Source organism: Aquila chrysaetos, chromosome 4, assembly GCF_900496995.4.
Source record: "Aquila chrysaetos chrysaetos chromosome 4, bAquChr1.4, whole genome shotgun sequence".
NCBI classification, from domain to species: Eukaryota; Metazoa; Chordata; class Aves; order Accipitriformes; family Accipitridae; genus Aquila; species Aquila chrysaetos.
Window position 1 is genome coordinate 31,593,673 of NC_044007.1, and position 19,001 is coordinate 31,612,673.

The 19,001-nt window shown below is 42.0% G+C and overlaps 1 protein-coding gene across 6 annotated transcripts; it reads right to left on the reverse strand.

Moving 5' to 3' along the window:
- Positions 1-648: 648 nt before the first annotated feature.
- On the reverse strand, positions 649-18,973 carry CHMP4C (charged multivesicular body protein 4C). Of its 6 annotated transcripts, XM_030011121.2 has the most exons (5): positions 18,085-18,432; positions 10,652-10,829; positions 9,591-9,705; positions 6,133-6,241; positions 649-3,893 (listed from the first exon to the last, which is right to left on the reverse strand). In XM_030011121.2, the coding sequence occupies exons 1-5, from the start codon at positions 18,278-18,280 to the stop codon at positions 3,829-3,831; spliced, it is 663 nt and encodes a 220-aa protein (XP_029866981.1). In that variant the 5' UTR covers positions 18,281-18,432; the 3' UTR covers positions 649-3,828. The 6 variants fall into 6 exon arrangements, 5 of the variants coding, with proteins under 5 accessions (XP_029866981.1, XP_029866978.1, XP_029866980.1 ...); XM_030011118.2 differs by lacking the exon at positions 10,652-10,829 and having other exon boundaries at positions 18,085-18,962; XR_005932174.1 differs by lacking the exons at positions 649-3,893; positions 6,133-6,241; positions 9,591-9,705 and adding exons at positions 10,936-11,100; positions 13,267-13,362 and having other exon boundaries at positions 10,713-10,829; positions 18,085-18,973.
- Between the last annotated feature and the right edge of the window lie 28 nt (positions 18,974-19,001).

Genomic DNA, 19,001 nt, shown 5'->3' on the forward strand with positions numbered 1-19,001 from the left:
AAGTCTTTAGGCTTCACAAAGAGGCAAAGACAAGCTGCCCAAGCAATTGAACCCTTTCCAGACCAGATAATGAATGACAGTCTTAAATCTTTGCTCCAACACTTTATACATATGTGTAAATATACATGTGTGTGCATACATAAAATGTGAGATACTATACATACACACACTTTAAGGAGATTCTAATGAGATGCATGAAAAAAATTCATTATTTTATTTAATTTATCCTTGCCTACAGGAATTTGTCTTCTTCATGTTTAAAAAGACCTGACCATTCTTCCTTTCAACTAAGGCCTCAAAGTGAAATCCGCACATTTCTCAAACAATGAAGAAATCTTTGCAGGGGTGGGAGGAAAAAGTAGGTATTTTGGACACATTAAAACAAAAGAATCTCTTGCAACACAACAGTTAAGTGCAAAGGAATGCAGTCCAAACACCATAGCATATACTGCTTTCTTCTTTTTTAAACTAAATCAACCTTGAAGAACAGTTGAATTCTAACCTGATGTTGAAAGACTAATACATCAAAAATCTTTCAAAATATCCTCACATCCTCTAAGGAGCACTGTATCCTAATGACAGTGTAAGGAGAGTACTTACAGGTTTGCCTGATAGGAAAATAAATTTAACACAGTCATACAGCACAAATATGACACCAAAATATTTATTTACAGCATATATATATTAATTCTTTTCACTTTATTAATGTACTTTCCCCCTTTAAAAGCTACACAGATTAAAAATGTCCAAGTCTGTTAAGAGGAGAAAACATTCTCAGAATAAATAAGAAACAAGAAAGGAAGTCAGCTATAGTACACCATCTGCTTCCACAGTCCTCATGTAAAATACGTTCCAGTTAATAGAGAGTACATTTGCAATAACATGTTGACACTATACACTCTCGTCTGCTTACATACTAAACAAATACCATCTTGGCATGAAGAGAGACGTATGTTCAAAAAAGGAAGAGCCATTTGTCCCTGCGTCATCTGAATTTACACAGGAAAGAGCCACCTCCTCAGCTGAATTAAATCCCTAGAACCCCTTTGCTTTTGAAGAAAACCAGTCACCTACTGTCTCCCAAACAAACATAGCAACAAGCACTCCAGTTCTAGAGGTCCATACTGTATTTTGGTTTGTGTACATGACTATAGTATCTCCGAGCATAGCTTCACCAACCACACACGTCCTAGCCTGTGAACTGGTATGTGACTCTGTCCTCCAGAATCACCAGCCACTACACACAAGGTTTTAGAGAAATTCACCCAAATAACCAGTTTCTTTTCTTCACCCTTCACAAATTTTGTTCCTGAAGTGCCTGGTCTGAAATCAATAATCTGAAGACACCTGAAGCTTCCCAGGATCAACACTTGGCCAAAACATTGCTGGAGGTCAGCAGTCAGCCGCTAGCTTGCAAAGGAGATGACCTTCCATAGGATTTCTTCTCCCCTGCAGGGTGTTCATATGGAAAGTTCTTGCACAAAAACAGCAGGTCCACATATTCCAAAGCAGACTGAAAATCACTTTAGTTTCAAACTGGAAGCTTAGAGACCCTTTTGGTTAGGTTGTAGAGCACTTTAAATATGCCAATTACTATGTAAGTGCCAAGTATTGGAAAACTACTAATTCGACCAAGAACAGATGTTAGAAGCCAGCTTTTCCAAGCTAAGCACGGGACTATGTTGGCATGGCCTCGCATTTAGAAATACCAGATGTGTCCACATGCACGGCCAGCCTTGCACAGTGATGCAAACAGTGTACGCTAATACTTTCTGTACCCAGAGACTTGCATAGACTGCATGCCTTGAAAACAGGATTCCAGACAAAAGGGTTAGCAAATGGATTCTAAATAACTCAGAATATTTGTTATTTTATTAAATATGCCTGCTTACAGCTGGCATCTCATCCTGAATTTCAGCAAGCGTTAACTAAGTAACATTTTGTTAGTGTTTGGTTTCCTACTGAGAGTTCAACATGTATTTTTAAACATAAGGCAGTTCTTTAATTTAAAGCAGTTCTTTAATTTTTGTTTTGTTTTTAGAACACACATTGAATAGTTCCAGGTTTTCTCTACTCTCAACATAAAGGGACAGTTTTCCTGGTACCTCCAAACTTTGGGACAGAGTTAACATGCTTAATTTTTTCCAGTAGGAAATTTATCTCAAGTAAAGTGGCAAGGCTTTATTCTCCTTTCACATGGATGCAGACCAAAAGCAATTCCACTACAGAGAACAAAAAAGTCCTGAAAAATTTAATCTCTCCACAGGGTTTGTAAATTTTGGGTTTCATCCACGGAACTCAACCTGAAAGGTTCTGAGCACGCCAGCACGCCATGTCCAGAAACACATATTAACGGATGCTTAACCTAAATTCCAATAAGCTGAAGCCTGCTGTAGCCTATCAAAGCTAAACACCCAGCAACTCACAGCCTAAAGCCCACAGGAGAAGGGGTCAATCTGCTGCTGCTATAGATCTACAGAAACCAAGTCTCCCACTATTCCCCAAGTGGTTCAATCATCAGTAAATTTAAATTAATTTGAAAACAAGAAACCTAGATCAATGTGACTCTGCTTCCCACAACCATAGGAACTCCACAGTGTTTTACTATTTCCTTGTGACTGACAGCAGGCTACTAGCATAGAGCTTAAGTCTTATTTAATAAAATTTGTTAGCACAAAGCAGCCTATTTAATTTTTGTTTTGTATTTGAATAGTGATTTCTCTATGTATGTAGTAGTTTAGCACTCAGAGTGGCATTTGTTCCGTAAGCTAAAAAGCTGTCAGTTGGACAATTATGTATCAACTTTACAAGTAATCCAGAACCAGCTTTTAACCAGGGTTAAAAAGCATTTCAAATTCAACATGCTGGTATTATTTCTGTTCAGAAACTGAGTAAGAGAAAAGAACCAAATGCTCAGAAATCAAAATTATTTTGAAATTGTATAATCAAAAAAATACGTTACTAATTCCTTTGAGGATGGGTATTAGAATACAAAGTAAAGATTCACCCTAGAAATACACTGTGGAGGACAACACAGGAAAGTCAAATCTCTTCTGGATTTTTGACAGTATTAGCGGAAATCAGTTTTGTTTGGCAGGGATCTGTAAGAACTTGGACATTTCATTTTCCCCAATCACTGTAAAACTGTTCTTTAACTGAATTGGAAATAGTTAAAAATATGATTCAAGGTGACCTACAGAAGTACACGGGATATTCTGGCCAAAGTTAAAACAAAACAAAAAACCTGTCCCACTTCAAAAACCCTACAGAAGAGTCTCCTCTTAATATCTAGGATACTCTAAGTTGCTCCTGGCAGACTGTTTAAATCTCCATGCCCAAATGAATGGCTATTAGCTCTTGAGCTCAAAGGAACTTGCAAGTCAGGACACGTATAAAGCTGTTTTGCTAATATTCAAATAGTCTGAATCAAATAACCCTCTAGGATAGGGCCTTGAGGACTTATTTGACTTTTTCATTTCAACAATGAATCCAGCTGTGTGCATAAGTGAGGCACACAGATTTTACAAACCAGCCAGATATAGTAAGACACTACCTAATAAAAACTGATACTAATAACAAAACAAATCTCTGGCCAAGGCTGAAAAAACTTTGATGCTTGGAGGTTTTGGCAACTATTGCATTTTTTTGTTTGTTTGTTTTTAAACTAGTTTTGTAGTAACAAATAGTAACACTACTCTTAGCAAGATTGGCCATAAAAAAACCAGCCTGTATGAAATGCAACCACACTAAATAGGTACAGTTATAAAACAGCATTACAGCTCTTTACATCTGCACTATAATGTTCAGCGTTATAAAAAGACCATGCTCTTATGAAGCCCAGGCAGCCAGCTGCTTCATTTCATCTTCATCCTCTGCTCTCTTCCTGGTCGATGCTGCAGAGAAAGAGAGATTAACAATAACCACCAACTAATGTAACAGTCAGAACCATTTTGTTTGTTAGCATGAGGACTTGCATAGTGCTCTTCAGTTTGAAGATCTCTGATCAATTTACAGAGTAGCAAGCTAAACAAAGGTAACACAGTAATGAAGCTGATGAGAGATGTGACTATTTTGCCCCACCATTATCTCACCATATAACCCTGAAATTAACAATATAGGTCTGATGTAACTCCTACTGAACGACTCCCACAGAAAATACCTTTTAATCTCTAAAAGCTGTCACAGAGAGCAAGCATCCACAGAATGCTGCCAGTTCTCTCACTGCCACTTGAGCAGGCACAAGTGACCTATCCCTGGCTGGCTGTGCATCCTGCTACCTTTCCAAATAGTGCTCAAGGGTTCTGCATGTGCAGGTCCAGTCTCCAAACAGACTCACCCCATTTGAATGACAACTGTCATCTATTAAAGGGGAGAGAGAAATTCCTGAATTTATCTTTGCTCACGTGACATCAGTTAACTGCTGTGGTCACAGCAACAGCAATTTCCAGCTCTGTACCAGGTCCCACACACACTTTGTCTCTCCTTTTTTTACCCAAATCTCCTATCACACATCTTTCGCATTCGCTGAACTAAAATCTCACCCAAATAGCCTTCATTCACTGACCGACAAACTGCATGCCCTACAGCCCAGGTTCAACCTCAGGCTGACTCCATCTGTGGGCTGTGCACGTCAGGATCTGCATTCCTCCAAATATCAGTGGAACACTGGTACTGGATGCAATACCCTTGTGTGTACGTTTACAGCACCAGCTGGCTCCTGCCTGTGGCGGCCGTACAGCCAGGAGCCACAGTCTTGAGAGGGGCTGCAGCTACCACCTCTAGGGACTAAAGGTGGGAAGAAGACATGGGAGACCAGGGGTCCGGTCCCTACTCTAGAGGCAAGTGCCACTGGTTAACTGTGCAACTGGGGAAGGTCACTATGCCTTGCTCCACCTCTTTCCCCATCTCTAAAATCTGGTGGGTAACTCGCATCTCCCATTAGAAGCATTACAGAACCATTAACTGTTGTTCTTATTTTGCCATTGCTGTGTAACAGTAAGCATCCGGTTTCATAAAAGATAAGCCAGTTTTGCAAGGCCTTAAACTGTATAAATGTAACCAGCTAATTTTGCCTGAAGCAGTCATACAGATAGATGAAGTAGCAAATTAAGACAGTGAGAAGCACATGGAGATGGCCTGGGTTTAATAAAAAAGTCAACTGGCACAGCTGGATCTGGAAGAGGATGTATGAACAAAGCCATAAATGCCCAGACTGTAATTTGCACTAGGTTCTCCTAAGTCCATTTTTTTACTAGCTATTCTGCAATTGACTCGAGTAAATGAGGCAACAATCCCAGACTGAACATTTTAAACTGCTTCTCAGTGGTTTAAGTGCTGTCTGCCAAAACACATGAGAGTCTCTGAGCTGAGCTGGTCTAGGTAACCCGTTCTGCAGCAGAATGCACCATAAACAACCTGTGCCACATATGTGCTGCCCTTGCCACCAAATATTTATACTCTTTTACCAGCATTAGTACACAGCAAGTCTTTCAGCTGATAGAGGACAATGGGGACACGGTAAAAGGTACAGTTAAAAGTTGGCTGTCTCTGCCTTAATTCAAAATGAACAGGGCAGAACTACAGAAAAATAAGACTACCACTTAATGCCAGGAATAAGCCTGTTCTGTGGAAGGACAGCAAAGGAATGACAGTATTTCTTTAAATGTGTACTTCCTGCTGCCTCCTTCATTTCTAATTAAAATACCAGTGGCAAATATCAAACCACTACCCTACAAAGCTGAATCTTTGTGACACAAACATTATGAATCTAGGTCAGACTCTAATTAAAAAAGACTAAGGATTTAATTGCCAAAAAGAGAAAAAAAGGTCTTCCCATTCCTCAGTGATCTCACTACGTTTCAGCAGGAGATGCATTATCATATGTGCAAAGTCAAGTTCCCTGAGTTTGCCTCCCCAAATCTACATAGAATTTGAACCTAAATGCTTTCATACAGCAAACCAGAATTCCACTCTGCTTCTTCTGATAAACAGATACAAAAATAAGAAAAGGAACCTATAATACTTTAAAGGTTAAAACACAGTTAAATACATATCTGGAGCGCTCTCTTCCTCTCCTCCTACTCAAGCATGCCTTAATCATGAGAAACATAAAATGGCAAGCAAGCAATTTACCAGGGCGAGAAGGCAGCGATGTGGACGGAACACTTGGCAGTCTGACATCTCTCATTCCCTTGTTTAATTCTTCTTGCTCCAGTTCTTCTAATTCTGCCATCAACTCATCCTAAATTCAAGGAAAACATTATTTGCAAATTCATTGTTCTGACAGTGATCTCAGGCAAGGGCACATTTAATGACCATGAAGCAAAGCACTACTGAAAAAACAGTTTACACCTGAAAACAAATACCAAAAGCAGCATATCACAAGTGTAATTTTTACTAAGTGTGGGCAATAACAATAAACCTTAACTGAAAGTTGAAAGGACAATGGAAGTCAGAAACAGGACAAGGAATAAAATTAGAAAGAAAACTGATGGCATTGTAGTACTCGTCAAAAAGGCAAACAGAGGTGGCGGGAGAAAATGTCCCTCTGCTTTGCTCAGGTTTGTTCCAAATCTAGAGCCTGTACTCCTTAATGGATTCTAATTTTAATGTGCAGTTTCTCCCATTTTAAAAAGCAAACAGCTTTCACTGGTTATAAGGTAGACTGTCATTACACATTATCCTTCTGCCCTACCACACAAGTCCAGGATGATATATGATTTCAGCACTGGAATCAGAGCTGTCCTCCTGGATCTTGTTATTTACTCTTGAAGCACATAACGCTCTTGGGCTTTTAGCTGCAGAAGCTGATTTGGACAGATGATCTAATCCACTTGTATAATACTAAAAATAAAAAGGCTACACACTTTTAAAAAAAGCTGAAATTCTTTGGCTGGAGTTTCCCAGAGAAAGGGAGCTAAATATTACATATTTGTAGAGAAATGGACATTTGCCACATTGATAAAATGGTTTAAAAAGAAACAATGAGCAAAAGTGGCTGGGGAAAAAGCAGCTGCAGCAAAGTGAGATCTACTAGGTATTGAAATGGGCTTTGCCTACACATTTATACCTTGCTTATCACCAATGTGGAAATTAAAATGATAATTACATAGCCATCACAGGCCTTCCTAGACTTACTTTCTCATGTTTTTATATTTTTAAGGCCAAAAAAAGACTACAGTTTGCCTACCTGACCTAGTTCACAGTACAAATACTACGATATCATCTAAAAATTTCAGCATCAGGTCTACACCTGATGATGTTCAATTGACAGCTGATCTCTCAAAGAAATGTGCAAGTTGGGGCCTCATGTCTAACTTAGGCATTTAGCTGAGGTGCAAATGTGTCTTTAAGTGCCTCAGTCAGTGGTGTGAATACAAGCTTCTTACAAAGTTAGTATCTAAGTTGTTGTAAAGTCAATGGAAACAGCTATTTTCTGAAGACCTCTAGATGGTCATCTAACACTCCCCCACACCAAATTAGTCCTTACCAACCTGTGCTGAACAAGTAAACAATTAAGAGGTGTGTCAGCCACAACAGGGTCTTAAAAAAAAAAAAAAAAGGTGAAGGAAACAGTGATCATGACCCCTACACTTTTAACATAATAGTGTAATGGCTAGAACATTTGCTCTTGAAGTGGGAGACCCAACTTTCAAGTTCTTCTAATCCTCAAGCATGGATTTACCTTGTTTCCCCACAACTCAGGCATTGCTCTACAACTAGGCTGTGGAGTACTGCAACAGCAATAACAAATGCCCTTTCTCATCTTGAACCTAGGCCAAAAAGATTGCAGAGGTGAACTCTGGTTCCAGGCTTTGTCCACTGAAATGTGCGTATTTTGCATTTGATTATCAGAAACAGTCCAGGCAAGGGTCGCCCCTCCCAGCAAGCATCCTACTCAGGTGGGACAAGCTTTTTTGCATTCTTCATGACATACACTGTGTCAACCCAGGGAGAAAGTACCCTTACATTTTTGTGTCTATCTGGAGCAGTAGAAATTACATGCTTTCATGATCTCTTTAAACCTATGGCACACATGTGAAGAGGAAATTGAAGCGTGCGGTCAAAATGTCCTTCAAAAAAATAAAATTAAGTATCATCCTCCAACACAAATCACCTCATAACCCAGCAATTAAGTCATTGATTCTAGCACTCTTAAACTAAGTAGCCTGCAAACCAGGTTTCCCAATTACTGGACAAGTGCTATAAGTATTAGGCTCCTATGCAAAAAGCAGGTGCTGGTACAATGATGCCCCATGTGACAGTGGCTTGTTTTCCCAAAACAGAAAACACACCCATCAACTTAGACTAGTACCTCTTAGGAACTTCCAGGTCAATCTACAACATGCTTACTAAGTCTAGACTCCTAAAAGTTAAGCACTGATGAAAAGTAAGTGACACTGTATAGCTGTTTGGGATGGCAGTATGTTTTTCAGTTGTTTGAAGCCCAGTTTATACAGGCCAAATCCAATTCCTTGTGCCAGTACCGACTGAATGTTTCTTGAAAAGTCTATTTACACTCAAAAGTGGAAAAACAAAATACAAAGAATCATTACCATTTTCAACAAATTATAACTGTTAAATGAAACCTCCCCTCCCGCCACCAATCAAGCAAATATGATATAGCATATGTATTTTTCTTTGCTGTCCATTTGGGCACATCGGAATGAATTAGCTGGGGAGAATGTGAACCATTTGATTCTTCAGGGCATTCTTCAAATGATCCCTAGTGCTTGGTCATTTTAAAACGTAGTTAAAAACCAAAACCAAACTGGTTGTGATCCTGAGCTTGATCCCCAGTTCTGCATTCCACAGACTGCAGGAATTTTGAGTATACCTGACCCCTGAGTCCTCAGCCAAGGTTGGATCAGAAGTAATGTCCTGCTTAGATACACAAAATCAATTCCAGGGACACTGCATGAAAGCTACTGCACCAAATTTTCAGAAGGTCTTAAATGCCTTGTGGGGGTTTCAGAAGAAAAGCGCTCAAGGAAGAAACCTTATTGCCTCCAACAGGAATTACTTCTACTTAATGGATCTACTTCTGTAGAAAATCTGGAAAACAGGGAAAGGACCTGCACCTCCAAGGACCAAAAAAGAACTTAAAAAACTGGTCCAAATATTCAGAATTGTGAACAGCAGCCAGTTCATAGCATAGGAACATGCACTTAGTCAAACGGATGTCTATTTGGAGCACAAAAAATTATATGTTTCAGTGTCCACTTGGAGCAGTACAAATTACATGTTTTAGTGGCCTCGTCCTTCCATGGTACAAATAAGAATAACAACTACAGGAGTGCAGTTAAAAATTGTCTTTTTAAAAATGTATATATAAATAAAAATATTTCTGTATTTTACATATATATATATTAATTATATTATATATATTATTAATTTTATTTATTTTATATACGCATGTGTGTATGTGTATATATAAAATAATAAAATGTCCTAGATAGGGTAAACTAGAATCAAGGAATTTCACATCCACACCTTTTGAGAAACAAACCACTGGAACAAGCCACTGCACAACAAAGTAACTATGCAGTCATTGAACAGCTAAAACTCACAGGCTTTACTGAAGTACTAACCTCATCAAACTCATCAGCAAAGGCCGCTCGGTTTGAAATAGCGTCTGAAATTTCCTGGGCAACATCTTGCTGTTCAGTGATGTCTTGCATCAAATCATCAATTTTGTTCAAGTCCCTGGCAAGATAACATGGAAAAAAATTTTAAAGATATGTCATTCAAATCCTACAGAAGAGACTCAGAGAGACTTGAACAGACCCTATTTTCTTTTTATGTCCATGGCTGTATAAACAGCAGAACTCACAGGGAATAATTTCCCTCACATACACCTTAATGTTTCTTGGCAAGCTTCTGTGTGTTTTAGCCAGTCCAATTTCTTCCACTTTGGGATTATAACAAAAGTCAAACTGCAGCCGTCTGTGTCTCTCTCCCTCTCTGTGCTTCTCATACCTTTAGCGGCCAACAGTCACATTCCCTGGGCAGATATCATCTCCTTCCCGAAGTGAGCAGCTTTACAGATGGATCTTTTTTGATGTTAAGCTTTCACCAGAACTGGGGGAACTTAACACGACTATACCCCATTTAAAAGCTTCCCCTTATTGTTAACTTCATTATTGTTTCAGTTCCTGTTTACTTCTCCCAGAACAACCTTTCTGATTTAACTCTGTTTATTCAGGCAGGAAAATGCCTCATGAAACAATATAGGACATAAAAATACTACATGCACAAAAAAAATTACCCTTTCTTTTATTCAGGTCTAATGAGTACTTTGAATCACAGTCCGGCTTATGGACTTTGAGGAAAAGAGTCCACTTAATTTCTTCAACTAAGTCTTCTTCTGGAAAAATCAAGGGCAGAGGCCAGTCTCTACTGCCAAGGCAGACTTAAATAACCAGGTACCACAGAGATTCTCTCTAGTTAGCTGGACTTCCTTCTAGACTTGCTGTTAAGAAAAGATATTTTTCTGCCAAATATAACATTACAGCACCAGTAGCATTCCTGAACATTAAATGCCTGAACCCAAAATGAAGTCAAAACTGCCTGACTTGATACAATCGACTGCAGCAAAATAGTTTGAAAGTGGTTAGTAAGCTCGACTTGAAAGCTATTAGAAAGCACTTACATATTTTCATGCACTTTTTTCATAGCTTGTGCAGCATAACCCATATTCTTGAGCACTTCTGTGTTGGTGTGGGAATTTTCCAGTGCCTCTCTCTGGAACTCAATGGTCGACAGCGTCCCATCAATTTGACTCAACTGTTTCTCATATCTCTTTTTTCTCTTCAGTGCTTGTAAGGCAGCTGGAAAGCAGAGGCAAAGTGCACTGTGTTTTTATATAGCAAAATGCAAGGATAAGTAGTCCAGCACCAAGCCAACCTGCAGAATTTATAATTCTCACTCTCCTACCTTACTAGTAGGAAGACAAACTTTGACCACACCAGATCAGCAGCCTGTTTATCACCAACATGCTGTTGCATGAACATGCTGGGAAGCCTCTTTTAGATTAACTCCTTTTAGCACCACAGGGAAGAGCAGCTTCTTCCTCCACTGCGGGAGATCTTGAACTCCATCCTGTGCACACAGGCAAAGCAGGGAAGGTGGGGAGGAAAAAGAAAAATGTCAGAGAGAAGTCAGAAAGGAGGAAACGGGAAAGAAAGAAAAGAAGAGGTTGCAATACATCAGTAAAAACTAAGGAAGACAGAGTAAGAAGATCTGTCATGATAACCAATGCTCCACCAATGCTGCTCTCTAAACTTTGTCTCAGCAGCAGAAACTGTCAAGTGCAATGGAAAGCCCAAATGGCCTAACCAAGCAGGTGGGTTAGATCAAAGGAGGACTCACATTTCTCTGGCTTTCAGCCACGTCTATTTTTTACAATCACTTAGGAGCATGATCTTTAAACCTTAGAACTTGAAAACATATAGAACTTTGTAGACAAAGCCACAGTCAAATCCAGCTACTCCCCATTATCTTTGTAAATGCTTGCGATTAGTCTTTTATATTTGCTAAGTTATGAGCAGCATACTTTGCCCAGAGTAAATCATTACCAGAATAAATGCACATGACAAGCAGGAGGGGAAAAGGGCTTTATCTTGGCCTACAGGTGTGGAACACACAATCTTGCCACAAGCATTTCCTGACCACTGTCCTTTCCAAACTACACATGTGCCAGGCAAGAAAAACACCAAACAAAACCAAGAGACTGAGTTAACCCATTGCTTTTTCAATGCTATTAATACCTGTGTCCTTTCCCTTGCATCTTACATTTAATTTTTAAATCAGGGTCAGAGCCAGCAAGCAACAGCAGCACTGTGGGCCCCCAAACTCAACCAATAGCAGCACTTACTGTTGCTGTCCTACTCAAATAATTGCCTACCTGCCATAACACTGAAACTTGACATTGGAGTACAGAACGTGTCAAATGAAGTTAGGATTCCTCCAAGGAGGTGGCACAGATTTTTGGTAACAACATACTAAAAAATTTAGTGTTTTCTTGACAAATGCTTGAATCAACATGGTCAAAATCAGTCATCATTAGCTGCGCAAGGACAAGCATTCACACTGGCTAATACACACAATGCCTTCTAGCAACTGCAGTAAAATGTTTCAGGACAGCAAACCACAATCACAACAGATTAATCACAGTATTCAAATGCAAGATTTTTCCCAGGTTTTGGGGGATTGTCTGAAAATCATGCATATTCTGAAAGAGATGCATGAATACCAGATGATGTCATGCAAATGGCAAATGTGAGAATTGTAAAATTCTCATTGGCAATTCCAAAATACATCAGTTTGACTTAATCCAAAATAATCTTTTTACCTACTTATTACTTCCTTACTTATTTATGCTTATCATTGGTAGCATTAGGACACCAGCCACTTCCTTCCTTAGCTTCAGTTGAATCAAAATTTGATCCTGGATTCTTAGGTTTGGAAGCCAGAGATTCCAGCTAAATTTAATGGTCTGAAACTGCATAACACCGGCTGTGCCAGAGAGGACTCTAAAGCCCTGTGGACTGAGGAGCACTAACTAGCTGATGCAGAAAGGCTTCAATTGGAGTAAGTAGCTACCACAGAGCAGTATTTCCAGTCAGTGTTTTTCAGAAATGGGACTCTGTAATGGTGCTGTTATTATTGGCTGCTCAGAGAGAAAATGGATTTCCTCAGTTACAAAGCAGTTGTTTTCAAAATCCTGAAGGTTCCTGTATTAACATTTAATTAAACCACACCCAAATTAAGAAACCACGGAAGCAGCTAAACTCTGTGTGACTTCACCTATTCGTAAACAGCTTTTCCTAGTTATTGTAGTGCAACATACCATCTTTATTAATTCTCTTTAGTTTTACCAACGACTTACAGAACAAAGCACTTCATAGGAAATCAATTCACACTCCTTCCTTATCAACCAAGGCCTAATAAATTCCCACACCACACTACATGATTTCTCACTTATATTAAATGCATGTCCTTAATTGCACAGTGTTTTGTTTTAGTATCTCCTATAGCTATGATCTGAGAATCTCCTTGCTATTTGAAATCTATTTTTCTGTTTTACACATTATCATGAACTTTTAAGTGCTTTTCTACTGCACATACAAGCATTTTAAAATTGTGGGCAAGTCTTACAAGAAGATTGAAATGCTTCACAGAAATGCTACTGAATTATAACCACCAAACTGAAGAAGAACATATCTATCAAAAAATTAAGAAATTGAGCAAAGAACATAAACTTACTTCACTGAAGGTCTAAGAATGGCACTGAAAAAGGCTGCTGCTCATTCCAAAGAAGGAAGACAGCCCAGGGAGGAAGAGTCTAAGCAGGGGTAGAGTCTGAGGAAGCAAGTGCAATTAATACCATTTCAACCAGGAAGAGGTGGAGGTCTTCTCCAGGAAAAAAGCGATGTCGTATACTGTCTCTGTTGTGCTCCAAAGAAGCCAATTCAACTCCTGCATTTCATAATAAAGTGGTTAGCAGTTGGCTGGGCTTTAGCATGTTTCCTGTGCTCTACTTCTGAGTCCAGCAAGCAGGATACAGCTCAGATTAGGAACCACTGCTTTTAATCTGAATGTTTATTTTATTTTCAAGGTAAGTGGCTGGAACAACAGTAGACTATTATGTCAGCTTAACTATGCATATTAAAGAACTACTGTTATTAACAGACAGAAGGACATTTTTCCAATATCACTACCATGCTGATACCTTATTAAGGAAGCAGAAATGGCCAGCTGGGCAATAGTAAGCCTGGCCACACTGAATATCCAGGTTTCTAAAGGAAAGAACAAAAGTAGTGACATAGAAAGAGTTGTGGCACCCTCCTCATGGTTTCATGACAGATCAGAATGAAGAGACAGTACAGTGATAACACCACCTTTACCTGTCAAGCCCACCACCAACACCCATCAGTACAGGAATTACCGATGATCTCATCTTCTGAAGTAGAAATAAAAGCATTGTCTAGTAATCCTTAAAATTCCCAGGGGGAAACTGGTGAAAAAGGAAAAGAGTGTTTCTTCAGAAGATATAAAACCATGGTGAAAATACTAGACTTCATTCTTGGATACAGTTCACAAACCTCCCTTCACTCCTGCAAGGGACCAATGGATTGCAACTTCCGATCTCCCTTACACCAGGGACAACCAAAAGAAATGCTGCTGGAGGCCATAAAAATCATGCCAACCTAAGTAAACTCATTATCAGCATTCATAATCCTTCAAACCTTTTAGGGGAAGCCACATACAGTTACAACTGAGGGGCTAATTCAAGAACAATAATGCACTTGACTTATTATAATCATTCCACTTCATGGCAAGACACCTGAAACGATCATGAAAGTCAGAGAATAACTGTAACTCACAAAACAGACACACTAAAGGCTTCCTCCTGTCTCCCCACCAGAAACCCTCAGTCCCGAACCGTCATACACCCTGCCATAGGTATGACAGCCCTGTCCACATTAACACACAACATTGTTGTTTGGTTTCAACAGCATTCTGGTTACAACTAAGTCACTGAAAAGGAATGCTACACAGCTACGTAAACCCTGCCCAAATGTACCACACATGTTTAGCAGCATCTACCTGTAAAAGCCTACCTGTTATTCCAACTTACTATATAGGTTTTGTCCTCAGTAGTACTATGTGGCTCTTTATGGTTAAGATTTAATCCTATTCTGGATTTAAAAAAAAAAAAAAAAAAAAAAAAAAAAAAAAGCAGCAGCTATGGCTTCTTTTAACAATTCTTTTCATTTAGCCATTTTTTAGGATCTGTGAAAGATTGCAGGCTGAAACAACACTCATTCACACATATGTTACTTGCACAGGCACACTTCAGAGAACACATTTCTTTTTAAACAGAGTTCTCAAATACTCAGTATCACTTTCTGTCCTTTAAATTTTCCTGTATGACCTTCAAAATATTGAAGATAAAAGGCCAGTTCGCAGATGGAGTTGGCAGCTGTGTACTGGCTGAAACTGAGATACCCCAAAAATACAGCAAGAGATATAAAAAAAAAAAATCTTGACTTTGTATCTGGAATGGGGAGAGATTAAAAGGCAGTGCTAACCATGAAAAGAAATACTGCTTATCATGACATGACTTCTGCAGGAGGGATTCCAACACACATCGCTGTTCTGAAAACCCACAAGTGGTCCAGCTACAGTAAGATATTAATGGGGAATGCTGGAAATGTATCACCCCAGAAGTGCAGATCATTTCAGATTAGGTACAGGAACTGCAGAGATACTCAATTCATAAAGGAGAAGCCAAAAATATTTAAGTGATGTTTCACATCTATTTGCATAGCTAACGTGTTACGGCTTTTAAATCAACTTAAGCTTACTGATGCCACGTGAACCCATTCAATAATCATCTGAACTTGTGAAAAATTGCTGATGCTTGAATCTGCTCTCTCTTCTGTCAGTAGAACTGACTCAAACTCACACACCTAAAAATCAAATGAGATCACGCTAATTTGGTGCATTTTCTATAGATTTTCTATCTAGATACATCTTGCTCTAGTCTCAGACACTCCCATTTTAGTTTCCATAGGCTTCTCCACAGAAGCAATTAAGAAAAAAAACATTAAAAATTACCTGCAAGGTCCCTTTGAAACGTTCACTTTAACAAGGCAATGTAGATTAAAACTTTTATTCTCTCATTTGTGTGTATGTTTACATAATGCTACAATAGATGCTGGTTAGCGCAGGTTCCCTCTGAACTACATAGTACAGTATACCAGCTAATATGCTGTTATATGTATATCAACAGCAATTAAACTGTAAAACAACTGACATATCAAATGAAGGGGTAGTATTAGGGATTTAAGTTCACTCACTAGCCCACGAAATTCAAGCACTTTGGCACACCAAGGTTAGTTTCTCGTTTCTCCTCTGACTGTAGTTACACTATCCCATTTTGGCTTTAGAACCGTTTTTGGCATGAAAAAACGCCCACTCTGCACTTCTTGCCCTACTCCTGTCTCCTTACTGTCCTTAACTGCAGGTCCCCGAGCAAACAACAAGATAAAAGGGAGTTATTCTTAACCACGACCAGCTCAACAATCCAGTTTGCAGCCTGGCTCCACAAAGAATTGCCTAGATAAACTCAGGGAATTGCATACTGAGCACAGCAGTGGAAACAAAGATCTGGGAGAAAAGCTTCATTTGTCAAACACTGCATGCCTGAAGCACAAGGCCAACAAACACCTGAAAACAGCATCAACCAGCCAAGTTAAAGGAGAAGCAGATCCACCTTCTCCCAACAACAAGTACTCATTCCTGCCTGTGCACCACCCTCTCCTTCACAGGTGCCCGAGCACTCGTGCAGCTGCCGAGTCAACTGGAGAAGTGGAACTTAACCTACACTGGGTAAAAAAATAACCCAGCCGAAGAAAACCCATGATGTTTAACAGCTGCATCCGGCTTTCTGAAACACACCCCTCAGGGAGCTCTGCCAAGGAAAGGAAGGGAGCAGCACGAGGGCAGGAGCAAGGCAGGAAGCATTGCTTCTTCCTGCAACCATGCCAGCTCAAAGTCCAGGCTTGGGATGAACTTCCAGGAGCTGGCCTGTTTTCTTGCATCAGCCCTGCCACTCGGGCATTTGCACAACGAACCCAGCCCCAGGAGTGATCTGGTCCCTGTGTCCCACAGCAAATTATTTTTCAGCTGGATCACCTTCCTGAAGCAGGTCACTGCGCCAGCACACAGGTGCCAGTACCTGCACAAGGGGACAAGACAGACACTCCAGTTGAAGCCAGGGGAGTAGAAAGTGTGGGACCGGGACAACCCTGGCAGCTCCCGTGCCGCAGAGCAACAGGCTCAGCTGCACTGCTGAACTGGCTTTACTCCCTCTGACTGTTTCAGCCTTCAAATCTGTCCCATCTTGACCCATGGTTTTAAATCCTTTCTAACTAAAAGTTAGTTTAGTTAATCTGCCTTTTGCTAATAACTATTAAATGCTAAAGTACTACATATACGTTGAAGGGCTAACCAACACACCTTTAATGTGCAGCTCCTCACAAGTTCTAAGTTACATGGCATTAATTTTTTAAATTACCAAGCAACAGAAAGAGCAGATGAAAGAGCTAGTTTCTCGTTATGTCACAAATCTTTAATTTGAAATGTTTTTCTTCTGTTTTGAAGTATTTAAAGAAAAATAAAGCTCAGAGTAGACAAACAGGACTCCAGGTGACTTTAGGAAGCAATTAACTTGTTTCTCAAAGGCCTGTATATCCCCCAAGACATTGGCTACCACCATTTGCTTCCCAGAGATGACAACATCAGTACAAGCAGGATCCAGACCTTATTATCCCTTAGTACCCTCTCCTTTGCAGCTAACAGCAGCCCAGACCAGCAGTCACTAATGCTCTGAACTATAATTCATTTTTTAGTGGTATCACATACTTCCTGCGTGATTTGAGGCGAATCACTTTGTTCCTCCTGTTCTCCAACCCTCACAGCGGGGATAATGTGAATGCATCCATGAATAGACAGGAGATCCTCACATGCTTCAGCTCCTTTGCTATCTGCACAACCAACGCTCAACACCCAAGCTGTTCCCACATTAAACAGTAGTACTTTGCGCACCATGTACCCAGCCGATACCCGCGTCGACTGCGGTGCAAAGCGCGAACAGAAGTATCGCACAGGAAACCACAGACAACAGATGAGTGAGGAATACGGCATCCTATTACCAGCCCACCATAATGAATCCACCATGCATTAAACCCTAACAGATGCCAAAGACCCAAAGCCACCAACCACCCTGTCCTACCCGGCCTGCGCACACCGTGGTGACGCCCGCTCGGAGTCCACAGCTGAATCACGGAACGCACTGCGGAGCCCACAGACCCGACCCAGCAACAGCCCCTGCGAGTCCGCCCTCTCCTCAGCGGAGCCCCGCACCTAGAGGCCTTCGAAGCCGGGGGTTCACAGCCTCGCAAGCCACCCAAGCAGCCGCCGCCGGCCCGGCAGGGCGCGCCCGGCCTTCCCCGGCGGCGGGCGGAGGGCAGCGGGGCCCGGCCCGGCCCCGGCCGCCGGCAGGCGAGGACTCACCTCGCTTGTTCTTGGTGCCGTGCTGCCGGGCTGCCGCCAGCTCCCGCTCGATCCTCGTCTCCAGGTACTCCTGCTTCTTGCTGAGCATCCCCTCCGTCTCCCGCAGCCGGGCCAGCGCCTCCTGCGGCGAGGGCCCCCCGCGGCCCTTGGAGGCGGCCGAGCCGCCCCCCTTGAAGAACTTGGAAATCTTGCTCATGGCGGCGGCCCCGGCCCGGCACCCGCCGACGGAACGGTCTGACCGGCCCGGCCCGCAGGAGCCGCCGCCCCGCCCGGCACACGCCGTGACGGCACTTCCTGGGCCCGCGGGCGGCGGCACCGCACCTGGCGGCGGGGCGGGCCCGGGCCGCCCGCCGCCAGCGCCGGGGAGCTCGGCGGGGCAGCCCGCGGGGGGTAGAGGGGAGAGCCCCGGGCGCGGCGGAGGAGGAGCGGCGCAGGCGGCCGCGTAGTGCGTGGTTCCCCCGCTTTCCTCCGGTCTCACGCCGGCGGAAGGCGCGCTTGAGAGGCCTCACAGGTGCGGGCTGCCACCGCGCCGCCGGCCGGGGCCGGCCACGCGGGTTGGGGCTGAGAAGGTAAACGCTGAATTCTGAGGAAACGCGGCTTTTAAAAGTACGGGTGCGTCGCGGAGGAAACTGCGGCGGCACCGATGAACTAAGAGGAGCGCAAAGCCGCGTTCCCCTTCCCTCTGCCTCTTGGAACCGGCCCCGCTGTCCGGAGGGCTGACGCAAATAACGACAAAAATAAGACGCGAAAAAAATGCTTTTTCCCCCGGTAACAGCAGCCTGATGCATGAAGAGCACCAGCGCCGCGGCTCTGGGCTGACCGGAAGCCTGAGGCGCCGCCTAGGGGGGACGCGGGCCGGTCAGCGCAGGCTTCCCTGAGCCCGGCGAGGCACCCGGTCCTCACGGGGGACCCAGCGC